An 18,723-nucleotide genomic window follows, 5' to 3' on the forward strand; every position below is an offset into this window, starting at 1 on the left:
GTGAAGAAAAGTCTCTCTCTCGCTCTCTCTCTCTCTCTCTCTCTCTCTCTCTCTCTTAACCCATTAAAACTGGGAAAGCATCTGTGCCATTTTAGATTTTAGCTCACATTGGTTAACTATTAAAAAATAGCAGCTATACAAGCTCATAGCGCATCACTTTGTGCCACGTTACGAGCTTGTAGATCAGCTATTTTTTATTGAGAATATTCTCTCTCTCTCTGATGATTATTTTACTCGAATATGAAATCTCCCACTGTCTGTCTGTCTGTCTATGTCTGTCTGTCTAAAGGAGACTTTCCTGGTGGAGTGACATCACAGCAACCAGATGAAGCCAGTGAACAGATACCCATGGGTCAGTGTTTTGTTTGTGTGTGTGTGTGTGTGTGCGTGTGTGCCTGCCTGCCTGCCTGCCTGCCTGCCTGCGTGCGAGAGAGAGAGAGAGAGAGAGAGAGAGAGAGAGAGAGAGAGTAGAGAGAGAGAGAGAGAGAGAGAGAGAGAGAGAGAGAGAGAGAGAGAGAGAGAGAGAGAGAGAGAGAGAGAGAGAGAGAGAGAGAGAGAGAGAGAGAGCGAGCATGATATTTATCTTGATCACTCGCGACATTTCACTCGCGACTTTTGCCCTAGATAAAGAGATGTGAAGTTAATAAGGACTTCTGGCACAGCGACCGGTCCAAACAACCGGTGGTATGTTGGACAGCTGAGGCTTGTAGATATGTGGCAAGTACACTGTCTATAATGTGTCTTTTCAGACATATCACAACTGTTCATCACCACAGCAAATTAAACTGGCTCCATGCATTATTTACATCCGCTAGCCAATGATGCTGCCTCTACATTTGACCACGTGAGATTAAATTATGTGAGGTGCTGCGTTCGGGCAACCCTGATAATCTGAATAGAATCCTATAGAGTGTGATACCTCATTGTTTTTAAAATCTTGTATTACATGTTTAAGATAATCTGATAAGAGAATCATATTTAACTAGAAAATGTGCTCCTCGGAGCACAAGTCTCCGCCAGCAGTGTCAACAAATTGACACGTGTCACGTGGAGCTTGCCCAATGTTAGCTTGGCTAACAATGTTTGCTCACACAAAGCGAAAACATATTCTCCACCTTCGGCGGAGACAAAAATGTTTAAAACGATTCACAGGAACCACAGACATAATTGGGTCCACTTTCGGACATCTTCTTTAAGAATGCGAGAGCAGCTTCATTAACTTCTAATTCTTGTGATCTGTATCGTTTTCTTCTTACTCGTGTTATGTGCTTGTTGATATTGTCTTTCATTATTTAAATACTCTGACCAGTTCCTTTTTTTCCTTTCGATGTTCTCTTCAGACTCTTCTACTTTTTCTTCCAGAGATTGTAGCAATCTTTGCTGTGTCATATTGTAAGCATTCATGGCTAGTCTTTGTCTTTTGTCATTTAAGCGATTTTTTGTCTCTGATTAATTTCATTCTTTCTTTATGATTCTTAGCTCTGTTTAATTGAAGCAATGCTCTGTTTACATTGAAGCAATCTATCATATGGGAGTCGTCATAATTGACTGGTTTGTTCAAATACTTGTCTGTCTTCTTCATCTTCATTGTCTTGAACAGTTTCAGCAGTTGATTGGTGTGTTTGATCAGCTTTGGCCTTCTGCGCCTTTGTTTGACCAATGTTAGGTGTTCTCAGAGGGACACACACACGCACGGACGGGTGATTTGGACTAGAAGATACTGTTCCAATCAAGACTGATTGATCCTGTCTTACCTCGCTTCAAAAACGTAAACGTTTTTTGAAGTGACACACCTATTTATAGAATTGTATTTCGTCATGCATTCCTCTAGCCAATCAAAGGCATTGGTGTCAACATATTAATACGTATTAAGATTTCGGTCTACAACTGTGTTACTGTTGTAGATGAGTATGCTTTCTTAGCTTTGGCCTTCTGCGCCTTTGCTTGACCAATGTCAGGTGTTCTCAAAGGGACACACACACGCACGGACGGGTGATTTGGACTAGAAGATACTGTTCCAATCAAGACTGATTGATCCTGTCTTACCTCGCTTCAAAAACGTAAACGGCTTTTTGAAGTGACACACCTTTTTATTATAGGATTGTATTTCGTCATGCGTCCCTCTAGCCAATCAGAGACATTGATGTCAACATATTGACACGTATTAAGAGTTCGGCTTTGTTGTGGGATCATTTCAACTCTAGTCCTCTTCTACGTTACAATTGTAGATGAGTATGCTTTCTTAGCTTTGGCCTTCTGCGCCTTTGCTTGACCAATGTTAGGTGTTCTCAGAGGGAAACACACACGCACAGACGGGTGACTTGGACTTACTGAAGGTACTGTTCCAATCAAGTCTGATTGATCCTGTTTTACCTCACTTCAAAAAGTAGGGGCTTTTTGAAGTGACACACCTATTTATAGAATTTTATTTCGTCACGCGTCCCTCTAGCCAATCAGAGGCATTGGTGTCAACAAATTGACACGTGTCACGTGGAGCTTGCCCAATGTTAGCTTGGCTAACAATGTTTGCTCACACAAAGCGAAAACATATTCTCCACCTTCGGCGGAGACAATAAAATAGTATGTATCGTATTTATTCAAAGCACAGTTTTGTAATCCCAATGTCTGAGGGAATGAAGTAGAGCTCTGACGTTCTGTCAGAGTCAATGTTCGTTTATTCATTTAAGGTTCATATAAATCCAAAATCTGTCCCATGTCTCTTAAATGTTTCCTTCTCCATTAACTCTGCACAACATATTCATATGATGTCATTTTAATCATTTCCTCATTCCACTCTTTAATTCCCAGGGTTCTAGGGACCTTCCAGTTACCTAGCAGAATTCTGACAGCTGTCACAAGTCTAACTTATACAATGTGAATTCATTGTTAGTGATACCAGGGACCACTGCCCTGTCACCTAAGAGACAGAGCCACGGTTGTGGGAGCAATGTGGATCCCACCAGAAAATCCCAAACTCTACATAGTCTCCAGCGCATACACTTGTGACAGGCACACAATTTTACAGATCAGCGATCGCTCACTCACCGGAGTTCCACAGGACAGATCCTCCAGGGAAAGCCAGGGAGGATCCCTGGCTCACCGGTGTGGTAGCAGTGTCACCGAGACGGCGTCGGAGAAAACTGCGGAGAGGAAGGTACTGGGGGAGACGCGCCGGGATCCTGTTACGGGCGGGGAACCGTGTGGGCTGGCTCCCATTGCCATCGATACTCCTCGCCAACGTCCAATTGCCGGACAACAAAATGACCGAACGACGGGAGCGGATGCGGTTTCAGGGAGAAACAAGGAACACCAGAATTGTCTCTCTGAGACGTGGCTGGATGCTGCGGTCCCCGACTCAGCGATAGAGTTACCCGGCTACTCACACTTCCGGGTAGACAGGTTGAAAGAACTGACTGGATAGGGAAAGGGAGGAGGGTTCTGCGTCTACATCAAGGACTTCTGGTGTTCTGATGTGCAGACCATTGGCTCCCTCTGCTCACGTGGAATATGTAAGGATTCAACTCAGACCAGTCTGGCTTCAAAGAGAGTTCAGTGCTGTGATCTTTATTAGTGTCTATATTCATCCAAGAGATCTCCGTCTATTCAAAAACGTATTTTTTCTTAGAAAGTTCCACAAGAGGGCGCTCTAACACAACTTAGGAATGATCCCTTGACTCTGAGAGAAGGAATGGACGGATGTGACGTCATCCCAAAAAACGTCACTTCCGTCCACACCTGTTATTTTTTGTAGAAAAACACATCTAGCTTAGATTTCTTCTTTTTTTGGTGAAAACAAGCCTTATTCAACGGGCAATATCAACAAAATGGCCTATTGCGGTAAAATAGGCCATTTTTTGTTCCGGTGGATAGAGGAGACCGGTGGATAGAGGAGACCCACCCCCCAGACACTCTTTGTTTACATCTGCGTGCACAACGTGGCTTCTGCGGCTCTCAAAAGATTGTCGATATAAGGTCAAAAACGCTGGCAGCAGCGGATGAATTAATTAAATAATACTTGCCAGTGAATGTGTTAATAAGGCACATCTTAAGAAGGTTCTCCCCAAGTTCCAACAACACATCACCTCCAACACCAGAGGTGATGGCATACTGGATCACTGCTACACCACCTTTCCAGGTGCCTACAAGCCCCTCCTCCGTCCTCCCTTTGAAAAATTGGACCACAGTGTATTTTGCCTGCCTACAGGCAGAGGCTGAAACGAGAGCCCATCTGCAAAAACGAAGTACGGATTTGGTCTGATCTATCGGACTCTGTGCTACAAGACTGTTTAGTCCACGTGGACTGGGGGATGTATCGAAACGCTGCTGAAAACAATGTCAATGAGTTTTCAGATACAGTCACGTGTTTTATCAGTAAGTGTATTGTGGACATTGTTCCAAAAAAGTCAGTTCGGATTTTCCCCAACAAGAAACCATGGATTAAGAGCGAGGTTTGAGCTGCTCTCCATGCACACAACGTCGCCTTCAGATCTGGGAATCTGGGGGACACCTGTGCGGCACTCCTGAGAACAATCAGGAAAGCCAAGAGGACTACACGACCAAGCTGGAGGCAGACATCACGTCAGACCCCCTGACCCTTAACACAGGAGCCCCTCAGGGCTGCATGCTGAGTCCTCTCCGCTGTACACATATGACTGTACAGCCACGCACAGCTCCAACATCATGATCAAATATGCGGACGATACGACAGTGAAAACGAAAACGATAACGAGACGGCCTACAGAGCTGAGGTTGGAAGTGGAACACTGCCACAGTGGTGCCAAGAGAATAGCCTTGCTCTCAACGTCAGTAAAACCAAGGAGCTATTCGTGGACTTTAGGAGGCCAGAGAGAGAGAGCACGCACCTATTTACATCGACAGTGTTGCAGTGGAGCAGGTCTGTAACTTTAAGTTCCTTGGAATACACCTCTCAAGGGACCTACAATGGGCCACACACACCACGCAAGTGGTGAAAATGGCCCAACAACGACTCTACTGCTTCCGGCGCCTGAATAAGTTCAGAGTGAGTCCCCGCATCCTCAGAGCGTACTACATCAACACCATCGAGAGCGTTCTGACGAGCGGCACCACTTCCTGGTTCGGGAATTGCACCACCGTGGAACGCAAAGCACTGCAGAGAGAGGTCCAAACAGCGCAGCGCATCGTATGAGGGGAGCTCCCCCCCAGGGTATACACAAGGGACGTTGTGTGGCTAAGGCTGAAAGCATCATCAGGGACATTCACCACCCCAGCCATAGTCTGTTCAAACAGCTGCCACATCCACAGCCAGGCAAACGATACAGGAGCATCGGGAGCAATACCACCAGACTCTTGTTTTTACCTAGCAGGCTGCTGAACAAGAGCTAAGTACGGTGGCACTGCACAGACTGAACTTAATTGATAAGCAATGATGAGCCTGCACAACTAAGATAATGTGATGTGACAATAAAGATTGATTCTGATTCTGATTCTGATTCTTCTGCTACCAGATTTAAGAAAAAAAAAGCCTGAGTACAGTTAGTGTGTTTTGTAAATAATGTGTAAATATTTTGGAAATAAGTAATGCTTTTAAGTGCTATCCTCTGGATTTTTGTATTGCCTCATATTGGGATGTAGTCTAAATCCTAATAAAATCTCTCTCTCTCTCTCTCTCTCTCTCTCTCTCTCTCTCTCTCTCTCTGTTTCAGAGATGGACCCGTTGATAAATTCATCCGACCAGATTGCAGCACCTCCAGGTGAGTTCTTGGATGAACTGATATTCAAATAGACTTTACAGTTTATATGTTTTCACATGCAAGTGATGTGTGCAGGGGCGTAATTTGCAGTCCCATGGGATGGCAATTGCCATCCCCTAGAGTTTGCATTTAACCTCAAATTATGTTATTTTATGTGTTGGCCTATATGTTATGTGTTATGTTTAAAATAATATATATATATATTAATCATATTTTACATCTGCGTTATTCAATCTAAACGTCTTAATAGCCTATGATCTCAATCCACCCCATCCATCTACACGTGACAAGTTTTGTCTAACCAGCTGGATTAGGCTGTCCCATGGGATGGCAATCGCCACCCCCTAGACTTTAGAGTTTGCATTTAACCTCAAATTCTGTTATTTTATGAAAATTTTAAAATTCATGTTAAAGTACGGTATGTTTCTGGGGCTTCTACTGGTTCTACCGAGTGAAGACCCGCCGTTGCTGCGGTTGCAGCTAATAGGAGTCGTTTCTGGTTTATTTTCGGGACCGGAAGTTCCAAGATGGCGGATTTGAATTCGCTGATTTGTTACAGTCTCTATGGTAGAGAGCCTAGAGTAGAACCCTTTATGACCATGGACAGCAACTATGCAAAAAACACCATCATTGTCCTTTTAATGAGACAGATAATATGAATAAATCATGTGGATTAATCACTAGGCTGCACGATCTGCTCCAGCACTATTCTGCTCACATGCTGTCATTTAAATTTGAGTTTTGATATTACCCACAAATTTGATTTATACAATTGCGAGTTTCAAAGAAAGAAATTGGTGCTAATTTATGAAATTCTGAAATACTTTTAGTAATTAATTTAGTTATGCATTTATTTATTTTTGTTTCGTTTTTGCACTCTTTAAAGGAGGCGTCGCTTGTGGAGACACATCACAGCAAACATGTGCTCAAGTCAGTGAACAGATATCCAAGGGTCAGTGTTTTGTTTGTGTCCATATGTCTGCGTGTGTGTGTGTGTGAGTGTGAGAGAGAGTGTGAGTGTGAGTGTGAGTGTGAGTGTGAGTGTGAGAGAGAGAGAGAGATGATTCCTCAATCCTATTATCCAATCAAATTACAGTGTATGTATTTTGTTGATGTGAGTGTTCATCCTCTTGTTTTATATCCTCAGATAAACAAACGGACTACAGAATAGCAAGTAAGTGGTGTGTGCGTGCGTGGGTGCGTGCGTGTGTGTGTGCGTGCGTGCGTGCGCGTGTGCCTTATCTGTTGCTGTGTGTGTGTGTGTATTTGTATGCAACATCACAGGAACAAAATTAACATGTTGACGGCTCAGAAAGGTGAGCTTTTTCTGTCCTTGGTACAGTTCAAAGGAAACCAGTGAGTAGGTTGTTGGTTGGTGCTCTATTGTTTGCCATGGTGTACATCTTCATTATCTTATTCCAAAACTATAAATGTATTAGTTGTTACATTACTATTTATGTGGGGATGTAGAGATGCAGATAACATAATTTTCTGTGACGCATTTATGTCAATCGCTCTGTTTTCTTTTTCTAACAGAACATTTCGTGATCACTTATGGGGGATATTTGATTAAAATCCTTTCCAGTGTTGAGGTAGTTGAGATTGTGAAAAGTCTAGAAACGACCCATCCTGACCTCTATGACAAGATTAAAGCTGAGGAGACAAGCAGTAACCAAATCTGGATGTTGTATCGAACAACGCTACACCCAGAGCAAGAAGACATCATAGTAGCATTTTATGATGCCATTAAACAACAACATGTACCCCTGATGAAGTTGCTTGGTAAGATCACTACTAAATTACTTTTCTCATATATATGTTGTGACTGTTGTCATACTGATTTAGTTTTTCAATATATATATATATATATATATATATATATATATATATATATTTATATATATATATATATATATATATATATACACACACAAACGATGCGGCACGTTTGATATCACGTGACTCCCATTGAAAAAGTATATATATATATATATATATATATATATATATATATATATATATATATATATATATATATATATATATATTGAAAAACTAAATCAGTATGACAACAGTCACAACACTGTTGGAAAAGGAAATAATCACTACTAATCATATAGTTTGCATTATGTACACACGCACACAGAGCTAAAATAATGATAAAAATGATTCTCTGGAAATTATATTTTAAAAGATCAAAGTGATCTATAGGTGACTATTAAACCATGTAATTTGCCAACATCCCACTCCATAAGATGGCATATCTGACATTGAGTTGACATCTTATGGAGTCTTATGGAGTTGACATAATGTTATGTTTTTTTTTTCATTCAACAGCACAGTTATAGTGAGAAGAAAGTTACACATTTTAAACCATCATTTTTATTTAGTTTGGATTTAGAATGACTTACAGAGTTGACATTTATGGTTGAGACACATCTGATAGAAATAGTATTTAATGTATGTATCAACAAAATGTAAGCTTACAATAGCTTCAGAAGTTTCCCATACTTTTTTTAGACCAGGAAGTGAGACAGGGGACCAGCCACAGCCTGAGGGCGCTAGAGGGTGCTTGTGCGCCGCATCACCTCTCCTAAACCTAGATCTTCCTTGAATGAATATGACTTTAAAATGTCTATCTATTCTATATATATTTTAAATGGTCAAACCAACCAGGTAAATATTATAGAGTTAATGACTAGTAGTGAGTGAAATGTACAATCTACCATGAAATGTAGATAAAAACTGTTCTACTGTGCCTAAACTTAATGCCGTGTGCACAAAAATATGTACCACCAAAAGGCAGGGCCAATCAAAAATAAACTAGTGTGATAGCATAGTACATGTTAGTGTTGGTTGATTTTTGGTGTAGCACTACCTGGGGAAATATTCTGCAGCCGCCACTGCAGGGGACCTTAGGATATAGCTAAACCTATTTATGCCTGATTAAATTATGTTTTGTAGAAATCTGACGGAGTTGACAAAGATCTTGGACACAACTTTAAAGGGCCAATATTTTTACCAAAAATATATACTATTTTAAGGAAAGATTATAATAGTACATTTGTACACCTATGTTATCAATACACATGTTTTTAGTTTTGTTTAGCTTTTAATAAAATAAAGTTGTGAATCCAAAAACATTGTATAAATAAAATGTAATTCATATATATATATAAATCCTTTAAGAATAGGCCTATATTTTTGGGTCTGGGGATCTTAGTATAATTTGTATGTTCAATTTGAACCAAACAGAAAAAAAACATTTTTGTGATTTTTGTCCTCCCAAAACAAACAAAAGTGTTTCCTTTCTTCGTTCTGAATTGAAAAATAGTGAAAACACTAACAAAGACAAATTCAAATATAGCTGCAAGCAGCCAGTGATTGCAGAGAGAAGAAAGAAAGAAGCAATGATAAGTAATATGCACAATAAGCCATAGAAACATAGAAGACTGAACTTGAGAGAAAGAAAACCATGCAATTAACATGAGCATTTTAAACCTTCTCTAACCCTAACCTCAGTAAAACTATGCCTACCCCTAACCTCAAGAAATACTATGCGTAAGCCTAAGAATGCCAAATCATGATCACCTCAACACATCGTCACGGACAGGGATCGAACCAGTGATCTCCGGACTCATAGGCTGCCTTTCTTCTCATTGAGCTAGAGATATGATAGCCCTGGAGGTGTCTGTTGATATAAGTATTTCCGTCCCTGATGGACCAAGCCTCTGTTTTGCTAACTACTCTAGATAACTGGTTCCCTAACCATCTACCGATAGAGAAAGTGTACGTCTCCTCGGAGCAGAAACTAGTGAAAGTAGCCGATCTACAAGCTCAAAAAACGTTGCTATCTGAAAAGTTGTGAGATTGTAGATCGGCTATTTTCACAATGAAGTATGTCATACATTGAAAAAGCATACTCTCAAATAAGCATTTCATGTCATCTTTAACAATTGCACATGTATTCATTGATACAGTCATGTTGTTTGCAATGCACTTTAAAAGAAGTCTGCATGAAGTGAGCCTTGAACCGGCGACCTTGCGGTTGTTACGCATATGATGTAGAGAGAAGCCATTGGACCAACAGACCTGACCTGGTGAAAAAGGAGCTCACAGAGATGACAGTTTCACGCAAATTGCTCAAAAATCCTGGGTTTAAGTGTTTTTCAAACTGCTCAAAATTGCGGACAATCTAAGGGCAGAGCTTACTAGTAGTCTGTTGAAGATCATAAACTTTTGCCTTCTGTCATTAACCAAGCCCCTGTTTCACTAACACTAAGATCTCTCGTTCACAAACCATTTACCAATGGAGAAATTGTACGTCTCCTCGGAACCGAAACTGGTGAAAGTAGCCGATCTACAAGCTCAGAAACACGTTGCTATCTGAAAAGTTGTGAGTTTGTAGATCGGCTATTTTCACGATGAAGTATGTCATACATTGAAAAAACATACTCTCAAATAAGCAAAGGTCTGCATGAAGTGGGGCTTGAACTGGCAACCTGCTCAAAATTGTGGACAATCTAAGGGCGGAGCTTACTGGTCAAAGTGATAGATGTGTTTCTCATGAGTCAAGGCACACGTGTAAGCAAGTTTCACGACTTTCGGCCAAACGAGGCATGACTCATGCCTGTTTAAAGTTTGCATGTTCAAAAAATTGCTATAGCTCCCCCCTTTGGCCAATTGGAGTAAGATTGGTTTCAGTGATTTGTCAGTGAAACTTTTAAGAGCCAATGAATGTTTTTCATATAATTCAAAATGGTGGGAGATCTTAAGGTCAGAGGTCAAAAGTCAGACGACGAAAGTTGTCGGGCGTGAAGAGACGCATGTGTGTATCGAAGTTTCATGGCTGTAGGTCAAACGGCATGAGATGTACCTGTTCAAAGTTGGCACTTTGAGTTGAGTGCTATAGCGCCACCCTTTGACAAATGAGTGTGAGAATTATTTCTTGATAGTTTTTCATGACCCTCTACCATTATGGCCGAGTTTCGTAAAAAGCGTATGCACGGTTAAGCCAGAACTGCCAAAAACAAGTGTTTTTCAAACTGCTCAAAATTGCGGACAATCTAAGGGCGGAGCTTACTGGTCAAAGTGATACATGTGTTCCTCATGAGTCAAGGCACAAGTGTAAGCAAGTTTCACGACTTTCGGCCAAACGAGGCATGACTTATGCCTGTTTAGAGTTTGCATTTTCAAAAAATTGCTATAGCTCCCCCCTTTGGCCAATTGGAGTAAGATTGGTTTCAGTGATATTTGGAATGACCCTCAACATTTCTGCAAAGTTTCAAAGAAATGTGAGTCTGCATGTATGTGGTAGGGGCAGATAAGTAAGATAAGTTTTCATAAAACTGCAATAGTTAAAATCTATCTCCTCCTGGGATTTTTGAGTAATCTGCATGAAACTGTTTACACAGGAACTTTGGACCTCTGCCGACAAAATGTTAGTAACAGGGCATGAGTTGTACCTGTTCAAAGTTGGCATTTTCAATTGAGTGCTATAGCGCCACCTTTTGACGAAAGATTGTGAGAATTATTTCTTGATCGTTTTTCATGACCATCTACCATATGGCCGATTTTCGTAAAAAGCGACAGCACGGTTCAGCCAGAACTGCGAAAAGTGGCAGAAGATTTGTAACAAAAGAAAAAATGAAATGGCAAATTTTTGCTTTTTGTGTTCTTAATTTTGAAAACAATTGTTGCTCTTTGCTCAGAATTGAAAAAAAGGCTTCACCAAAATGCTCCTTTTAGCGTTTCTGTCATATTCATTTTTTTATTTTATTTGCGACTGTTTCACTGTTCCATGTTTTTCTGTTTTTTTTTAATCCCAAAAGTCAACACAGCTCCATATTTTGTTTCTGAATAAAAACAAAGAAGTCAAGTGACTTTTCTGTTCACGTGGTCAAATCACGTGGTATTTGTCCTTCTACAACTTCAAAATAAAATTCTAGAAGACAGACAAGCAGACAGGCAGACAGGCAGACAGGCAGGCAGGCAGGCAGACAGACAGATAATTAAGTGTCTTGCAGAAAACATTAGGCCATACTGCAAATATCTATAATACTGCATATCTTATTTATTTTCAAGGCAGCATTGCCATGTTGCTTAACATTCATCTCCCAACTTGATTCAGTTTTCTCCTCATTTAGTGTTGAGGCCCTTGGCTGATATTCTACTGACCACAGTTCACCTTGAGGTCCTGCTCACTGCTGGGCCTATGTCTGGATCACCAGGCTCACTAGCTGTTTAGTGCTAATACTAAGCCCTTAAACTGCATCCTCCATGCTATGTCTGATGTCCTGGGGGGCTTCTCTGCCAAGTCAATGACACCAGCTGAAGCAGCTGATGTTGTATCCTAAATAAAAATTGGGGCCGGCAGGCTGGGTGCCTGGTTGGGTGGTCGGCGGACCACGGCCACGTCACTCTGACTCATAACCATAAATAAACCCATATATATTGTAGGCATATATGGAGATCCGGTTGTCCAGAGCCACATATCCGACCGCTATGGCCATATATGGTTGTTACGGCCACTGAACCTGGCTCGAACATCAAAGGCCATAACATAATAACAGAACAAAATCAGAATTCAGTAGCAAGATGTTTCACCACGATGCGATCCAGACCTCATACACAGGGGCGCAGCCAAGGGTGGACCTGGGTTGTTAAAATCAGGCAAAAATAAGAATTAAATAACATAACCCTAACCTAACCCTAACCCTAAAACCGAAATAAAGTAACAAAAAAACGCCTAAAAACGCCCAAAATCTGCCCAAAACCTGAAAACGTGCACGGCTCCCATGATATATGCGAGAGACGGAGGACTCTCGCATATATATATAGGACGCTATAGATTGACATTAGATAATTCTCTCTCTCTCTCTCTCTCTCTCTCTCTCTCTCTCTCTCTCTCTCTCTATGAAACAAACAAGTCAACCAGCTGCACTTCAGAAGCAGTGTTGCCATGTTCGCTTATTATAAGTGACTCCTTGTTTTTCTGTAAAGTTGCTTGTCTAAATATTGGTAGTTGCGGGTTGCGTTTTTTGGGGCTTAATTGTTTCTAAAGTGTAGTTGCTTATTTGGGCGTGTTTCCTAATGTTGTTTAAACCAGTGGTTCTCAAACAACTTCTGAAAATATGTTGTGCCATAGATTTGCGTGGATTTGGAAAATATCAATCTTCAATTTTCTTCAAGATTTTTCCTTGAAAATAGCCGGGAATCCACGGGGGGGCGGGGGTCCACGGGGGTCCCCGTGTTGACCCCCGGCCGCCACGGGGACCCCCGTAGACCCCCGGCCGCTACGTGGACCCCCACCCCCCCGTGTACCCCGGACCCCCGGCCCCCCGTGTACCCCCGGACCCCCATTGACCCCCATGGACCGGGGACCCCCGGCCGCCAAAAGGCAAGCTTTTCCCTTGTAGAACTTCGATTTTATAAATTAGAAATTAGAAAATGATTCTAAGTGTTTATAATTATAATTCCAATTTTCACTTAAACTCCTCATGTTTAAGCTGAATTATATATTTATGGAATATAAATTAAGGTATATAAATTAATTGTATATTTTGGGCAGACTTGTGCATTTAATTTGTCGGCAATACTTTGCCACGCTTTCTCCCTGGATCTATATTTATTGCGGCCGTGTTTCCTTTCTTGCTTCTTATACATGTTACTTTGTATGATTCCATGAGCTGCTGCAGTGCTGCTGTTCAGCCACAGAGAAGAACGCCGCTCTGGTTTTGGGCTCCATGATTGGTTTGGTCAAGGATTCTGCTATCGACTTTCATGGTCTTTTACAGGAATACGTGAAGCCTGGCTTTACCATCCTCGACACAGTCTGGCTCGACAAAGTAGCTCCTTCTCAGCCTGGCTTGCCGTGCGTGGAACGGAATAAACCAGGCTGTACAAAGCAGACTTTGTCAAACCTGGATTTGCCTTAAATCCAGGCTTATTTAATTCTGCTTTTGTGAAATAGGCCCCAGGTCCATGCTGCTGATTCAAGCATAATGTAATAACTGCTCTCATTGGCTGTAGCGCGGCTCTCCTCGGGAGAATGATCGAGAGTCCATTCATACTGTAGGATCTGCAGTCGGCGAGACAGCCAAATATCAAACATGCTAGAAATCTAGATCCTCTCGGGAAGGCGATCGCATTTATGGGGCGAGAAACGTCTGATCTTGCGTCAAATCAGGGATTTTGACGCCGAACGCCAAAAAAGCTCCCCAAATCGGATCAAATAGCTTGCAGTGTGTAGGGGGCTCCTACTCTGTACATATAGTTTTTATCAGGGCTGTAAAACGATAAACATTTTTTATCAGATTAATCACAGCTTAAAAATGAATTAATCATGATTAATCACCATTCGAACTATGTCCAAAATGTGCCATTTCTTTCTGTATATTGTTGTGGGAATGGAAAGATAAATGACAGAAGGTGGAAATACACATTTAACATACAGTATGTATGTATGTATGCATGTTAATTAATTATAACAAATCCACAGTGTGGTATTAATATTGAAAAATCTATAATATACACCATAATACAATGACATCATTTCATAATCACAATGCTATTCCTCTAAACAAGTGGTTCTCAACCAGTGGTCCGGGGACCACCATTGGTCCTTGAGGGGGTTGTAGGTGGTCCCCAGCTAAATGATGGAGAGTTAGTAACCAAATGGACCCTTATAGATCTATAACTCTTGAGTGTAAAATGAAACCAAATGGACCCGTTTCATTTTACACTCTTAGAATTAAATTATTGTTAAACATCTGCATTTCTTAATTAGAGAATTGTTATTTTGATCAACGTTTGCCTGTTATCTCTCCTATGGTACCAACATCAATACAGCATGGAATTGTGGACAAAATCTTATCCAAAGATAACAAAATATTTTAAGTCTTGGGCAGTGGTGTAAGTAACCATAACCAAGTACATTTACTCAAGTACTGTACTTAAGTACACTTTTGACAGATTATTACTTTACTGGAGTATTTCCCATTTCCAATTCCCAAAGAACTTTGAGCTTGTAGATCTGCTATTTTCAAAAGATTTACATGTATTTACTTGTAGATCTGCTATTTTCAAAATATTTACATTTATACAGATATACATTTTGAACTTGTGAAATGGGACATTCTGCACAATGAGTACTTTTACTTGTGGTACTTTAAGTAGGCCTATATTTTGATGCCAATACTTATGTACTTTTACGAAGAAAATTTTAATTACCAGACTTTTACTTGTAAGAGTATTTCTACACTGCAGTATTGAAACTTTTACTTAACACTTGGTGTGCCAAAACCGTAAATCTACGGTTTTGCAAAAAGTGATGATGAGTGCCAAAACCGTAAATCTACGTGAAATCAATCTTTTGTTTTTTTTGTTTTTTTTTCACAAGGGGGGGGGGGCTGCTCTGGAATCACCCACGGTGACTCTGAGAAGGAAGGGACAGATGGATCACCGTGCCAAAAAAAATGGCTCCCGTCCGCTCCCATTCTATCTCCTTGCAAAAAAAATCCTTAACTTTTTACTGTGGGGAAAACCACTCATTTTCGATCCAAGATCACTCCGCCGTGGTGACTCGCGTGAGAGATGTTATTGTTCCAGGCGTTAGCCAGGACCATCCACCATCGTGCACAAATATATTGTTTACAATCGGGTGCTCGTCGTGGAGTCTGCAGCTGTAAACAGCGTAGCGCTACAAACGGTTAAATCTCTGGCACTCAACGTCACTTTTTTAATACAACTCTGGCACCTAATGTGTCAAGTAAATGGTGCATTTTTTCAGTCAAGTAAAACATTTGAGAAGGCTACTTTTTTTTCCACCACTGGTCTTGGGCCTGATCAGTCTAAATCTCATCAAATGGTGGTCTGTAGCTCAAATGCCGAACAAATAATGGACCTTGACATGAAAAGGGTTGAAAACCACTGCTCTAAACAAAACAATAACAACATTTCGGGCCGTTTCGTGCACACCCGCGGTAGGGCAAAACATTTTTTAGTTACTCCACTGCGCCCTTACAGATCCGGTCAATGGAACTTTTCTATTGACAACATGTTTTACTTCTGGTGAAATATTTTCTGTTCTGGCCAAAAAGTGTATTTTAGACATGAGGTGGGGGGCTCAGAGTGTTCCCACTCTGAGTGTTCCCAAGTAGAGTAGGCTTTCAACATCTTAAAAACGTCTTTGTTTTGGTTAGTAGCGAAAGTATATATTTTTACTAATGACGAGAGGCTGCGCAGCCTGCACTACCGGGGGTGTGCGGGCAACGGCTGGAAAGTAACATAGCATTAAGGTCCCTCTAACTCTATGGACCAGAGCTTAGGGCGGGCCGTTCTGCGCATGCGTTAAATGCGTCAAATATTTTAACTCGATTAATTCCAAAAATTGTATTACCTCAGCGTAATTTTGACAGCATTAATTTTTATATTGTGAATTTGTGATGATATTGAATTGTTAGGTGCTATTTCATATGTTGTTGAATTGAATACCTAGGACCCCAATGGAACAAGACCGCAGACTTTTTTGGTGTATCCTTTTAGACAAAGTGTGCTTGTGCTGTTTTTACATTTCTATCTAATAAAATATTCAATCAACCATTTTGCCCCGTATTCTCACCAGACCCATAAACTACCAGCGCAGAAATAATTTAACTAAACAGTTTAGAAACAACGGCAAACAATACTAACGGCCAAGCCCATCATAACTAAAATAGTGAAACAAAAAATGAACTAAGGGATCACATAACTGGTGTTCTCTGCTGGGGTGCTGGGGAGATGAGAAATGGAGACAGCTCCTCTTTATAGACCAAGGCCTGCATGAGGTACAGCTGATACAGGGAGGAGCAACCAAAGCAATTAAATCATAGTGAAGCACAGGTGAGTGTCTAGCCATAGACCAGAGCAGCAGAGCCAACCATGACATCAGGGATCTCCATATATGGGCATACATGGGACACAGGTAGACAGACAGATCCAGAGATCTCCATACAAAATCTGGGCACAAATCTGACAAAGCCCTCGACACTATGACTCAGACATACGTATTGGTCTGATAGGCGGTGCGACGTAGGGTTGAGGGCAAACTAGCACACCCCAGTCTGAAGTGAACATAAAGTGGCTTGATAAAAAGATTAATCTACTTATAACTTCGGCATTTAGTAGACGCTCCAGAGCAACTTACAAAGTGCAAGATCAGAGTAAATGTCATTAACCCTAGTTAACAACAATGTAAATGATCACATAAGATCATGTCCAAAGAAAAACAATTTAGTGCTGAAGGGGTGAGCTAGGGCTAGGGGGTGAGTTACATGTTAGTGATACAGGAAGGAGTGCAAGGGGGTGAGGTGGAGTCTGAAAACTCACCTCTTCAGACTCCACCCCACCCCCTTGCACTCCTTCCTGTACCACATTGGAGTGCCACTACCTAATGCAACACTTGATTATCTGTCTGTCTGTCTGTCTGGCTGTTGCATGCCTGCCTTTTATTTTTAAGTTTTAGAAGGACAAAGACAGTAAAGTAAACAGTAAAGTTCACATGACTTCTGTTTTTTGATTCAGGAAAAAAATTGTGCTGTGTTGACTTTTGGGAATCAGACTGAATACTAAAAAAACAGAAAAACTAAGACCTTTTACCATTGTCAGTCGCAAATACAAAAATGACAGAAATAATGACGGTGATGAAGCGTTTTTTCAATTCTGAACAAAAAAGGCAAAACATTGCGATTTACATTTTTTTGGTTACAAATCAAAAAAGACCAAAGGGCCGAAAAAAGGGGGCATTTTTGTGATGTTTTTATTAGCATGTTCTCGATTTTTCAATTCTGAACAAAAAAGGAAAAATTGAGCAATTTTTATTTTTGATTACAAATCAAAAAGACAAACGGACTGAAAAATAATTGGGCATTTTAGTGATTTTCTTATCAGCGTTTTCACGATTTTTCTATTACGAAGAAAAAAGGCAAAAAAAAAACTATTACAAATAAAAAACATAGCATATGGCAAGTATACTGTAATACCTTGATACCGCCTAAGCCTTTGTCTCATGAATATAACATTATTATATATCTTTGTATTTTCTTCTTCTATTTCTTAGTTTTCTTAGTTTATCTTGTCTTCATTCTTAAATACTGTTTTTTGTTTTGTTTTTACATTTCATATAACCATGGGATGACAGAACATCTATCGATCCAGGTAAGAGTTTGTTGTCACAGTCTTGTGTGGTTGTAGAGGCACACATGTGACTCACAGGAATGTATATATACCTGGACAGTGTGTTTGTACTTCTCAGGTGGAGGGTTTGAGGTGTAAAACCACTATTGTAGTCAATACCGTAGAATACATAACTTTATAAATTTATAAATTGTTTAATAGCACTTAATATATATTAAAAAAAAACACAACTGTGTTCAACAGGATGGCAACAACAACAAAGACAAAGGTGATGTTTTTTGTGCCCTTTCACTTTTCTTTCCTTCTTTTTTTTTTGCCATGGTGAACATCTTCAATATCTTATTCCAAAACTATACATTTAACAGTTGCTACATTTGTATTCATGTGGACATGTTGAAATACACTGAGATACATTTTCTGTCATTTATCTCAATCACTCTTTTTCTCTTGCAAACAGAAACGTTTGTGAAGCAGAACAAACCAGATTTGATTCAAAGGGTGTCAAGTGTCATGGATATAGTAAAGAGTCTAAGAGACAGTCATCTTGATTCTGGGATCTATACCAAGATCAAAGACCAGAAGATAACCATGGATCAAATGAGGACACTGTACACATATGTGCTAGAGAAAGGGGGAATAGACGTCATAGAGGATTTTTATGATGCCCTTAACAAATACGAACACAACCTGTTGATGGGTAAGGTTCAGATGTACTAAGTTCATACTAAAATGATACTGTCTAAATATCTTGGTATGCCATAATACCTTGATACTGCCCAAGCAGTTACAATGTATGAGTATCTCTGAATGCTTAGCA

At 40.4% G+C, this 18,723-nt stretch overlaps 1 protein-coding gene across 1 annotated transcript in view; it reads left to right on the top strand.

Annotated features, from left to right (window-relative positions):
• Window positions 1-18,723, top strand: part of LOC308081385 (uncharacterized protein) — a gene marked incomplete at its 5' end in the record, with an annotated part of 143,138 nt that overhangs the window by 23,040 nt on the left and 101,375 nt on the right. Inside the window, 8 exons of the mRNA XM_080457759.1 lie at window positions 290-352; window positions 5,685-5,732; window positions 6,619-6,684; window positions 6,880-6,906; window positions 7,269-7,514; window positions 17,911-17,927; window positions 18,150-18,174; window positions 18,364-18,603. Coding sequence (XP_080313885.1) covers window positions 290-352; window positions 5,685-5,732; window positions 6,619-6,684; window positions 6,880-6,906; window positions 7,269-7,514; window positions 17,911-17,927; window positions 18,150-18,174; window positions 18,364-18,603 — 732 coding nt within the window. The remainder of the gene's footprint in view (window positions 1-289; window positions 353-5,684; window positions 5,733-6,618; window positions 6,685-6,879; window positions 6,907-7,268; window positions 7,515-17,910; window positions 17,928-18,149; window positions 18,175-18,363; window positions 18,604-18,723) is intronic.

This window comes from Gymnoscopelus braueri (assembly GCF_963280865.1).
Source record: "Gymnoscopelus braueri genome assembly, contig: SCAFFOLD_43, whole genome shotgun sequence".
Lineage (NCBI taxonomy): Eukaryota > Metazoa > Chordata > Actinopteri > Myctophiformes > Myctophidae > Gymnoscopelus > Gymnoscopelus braueri.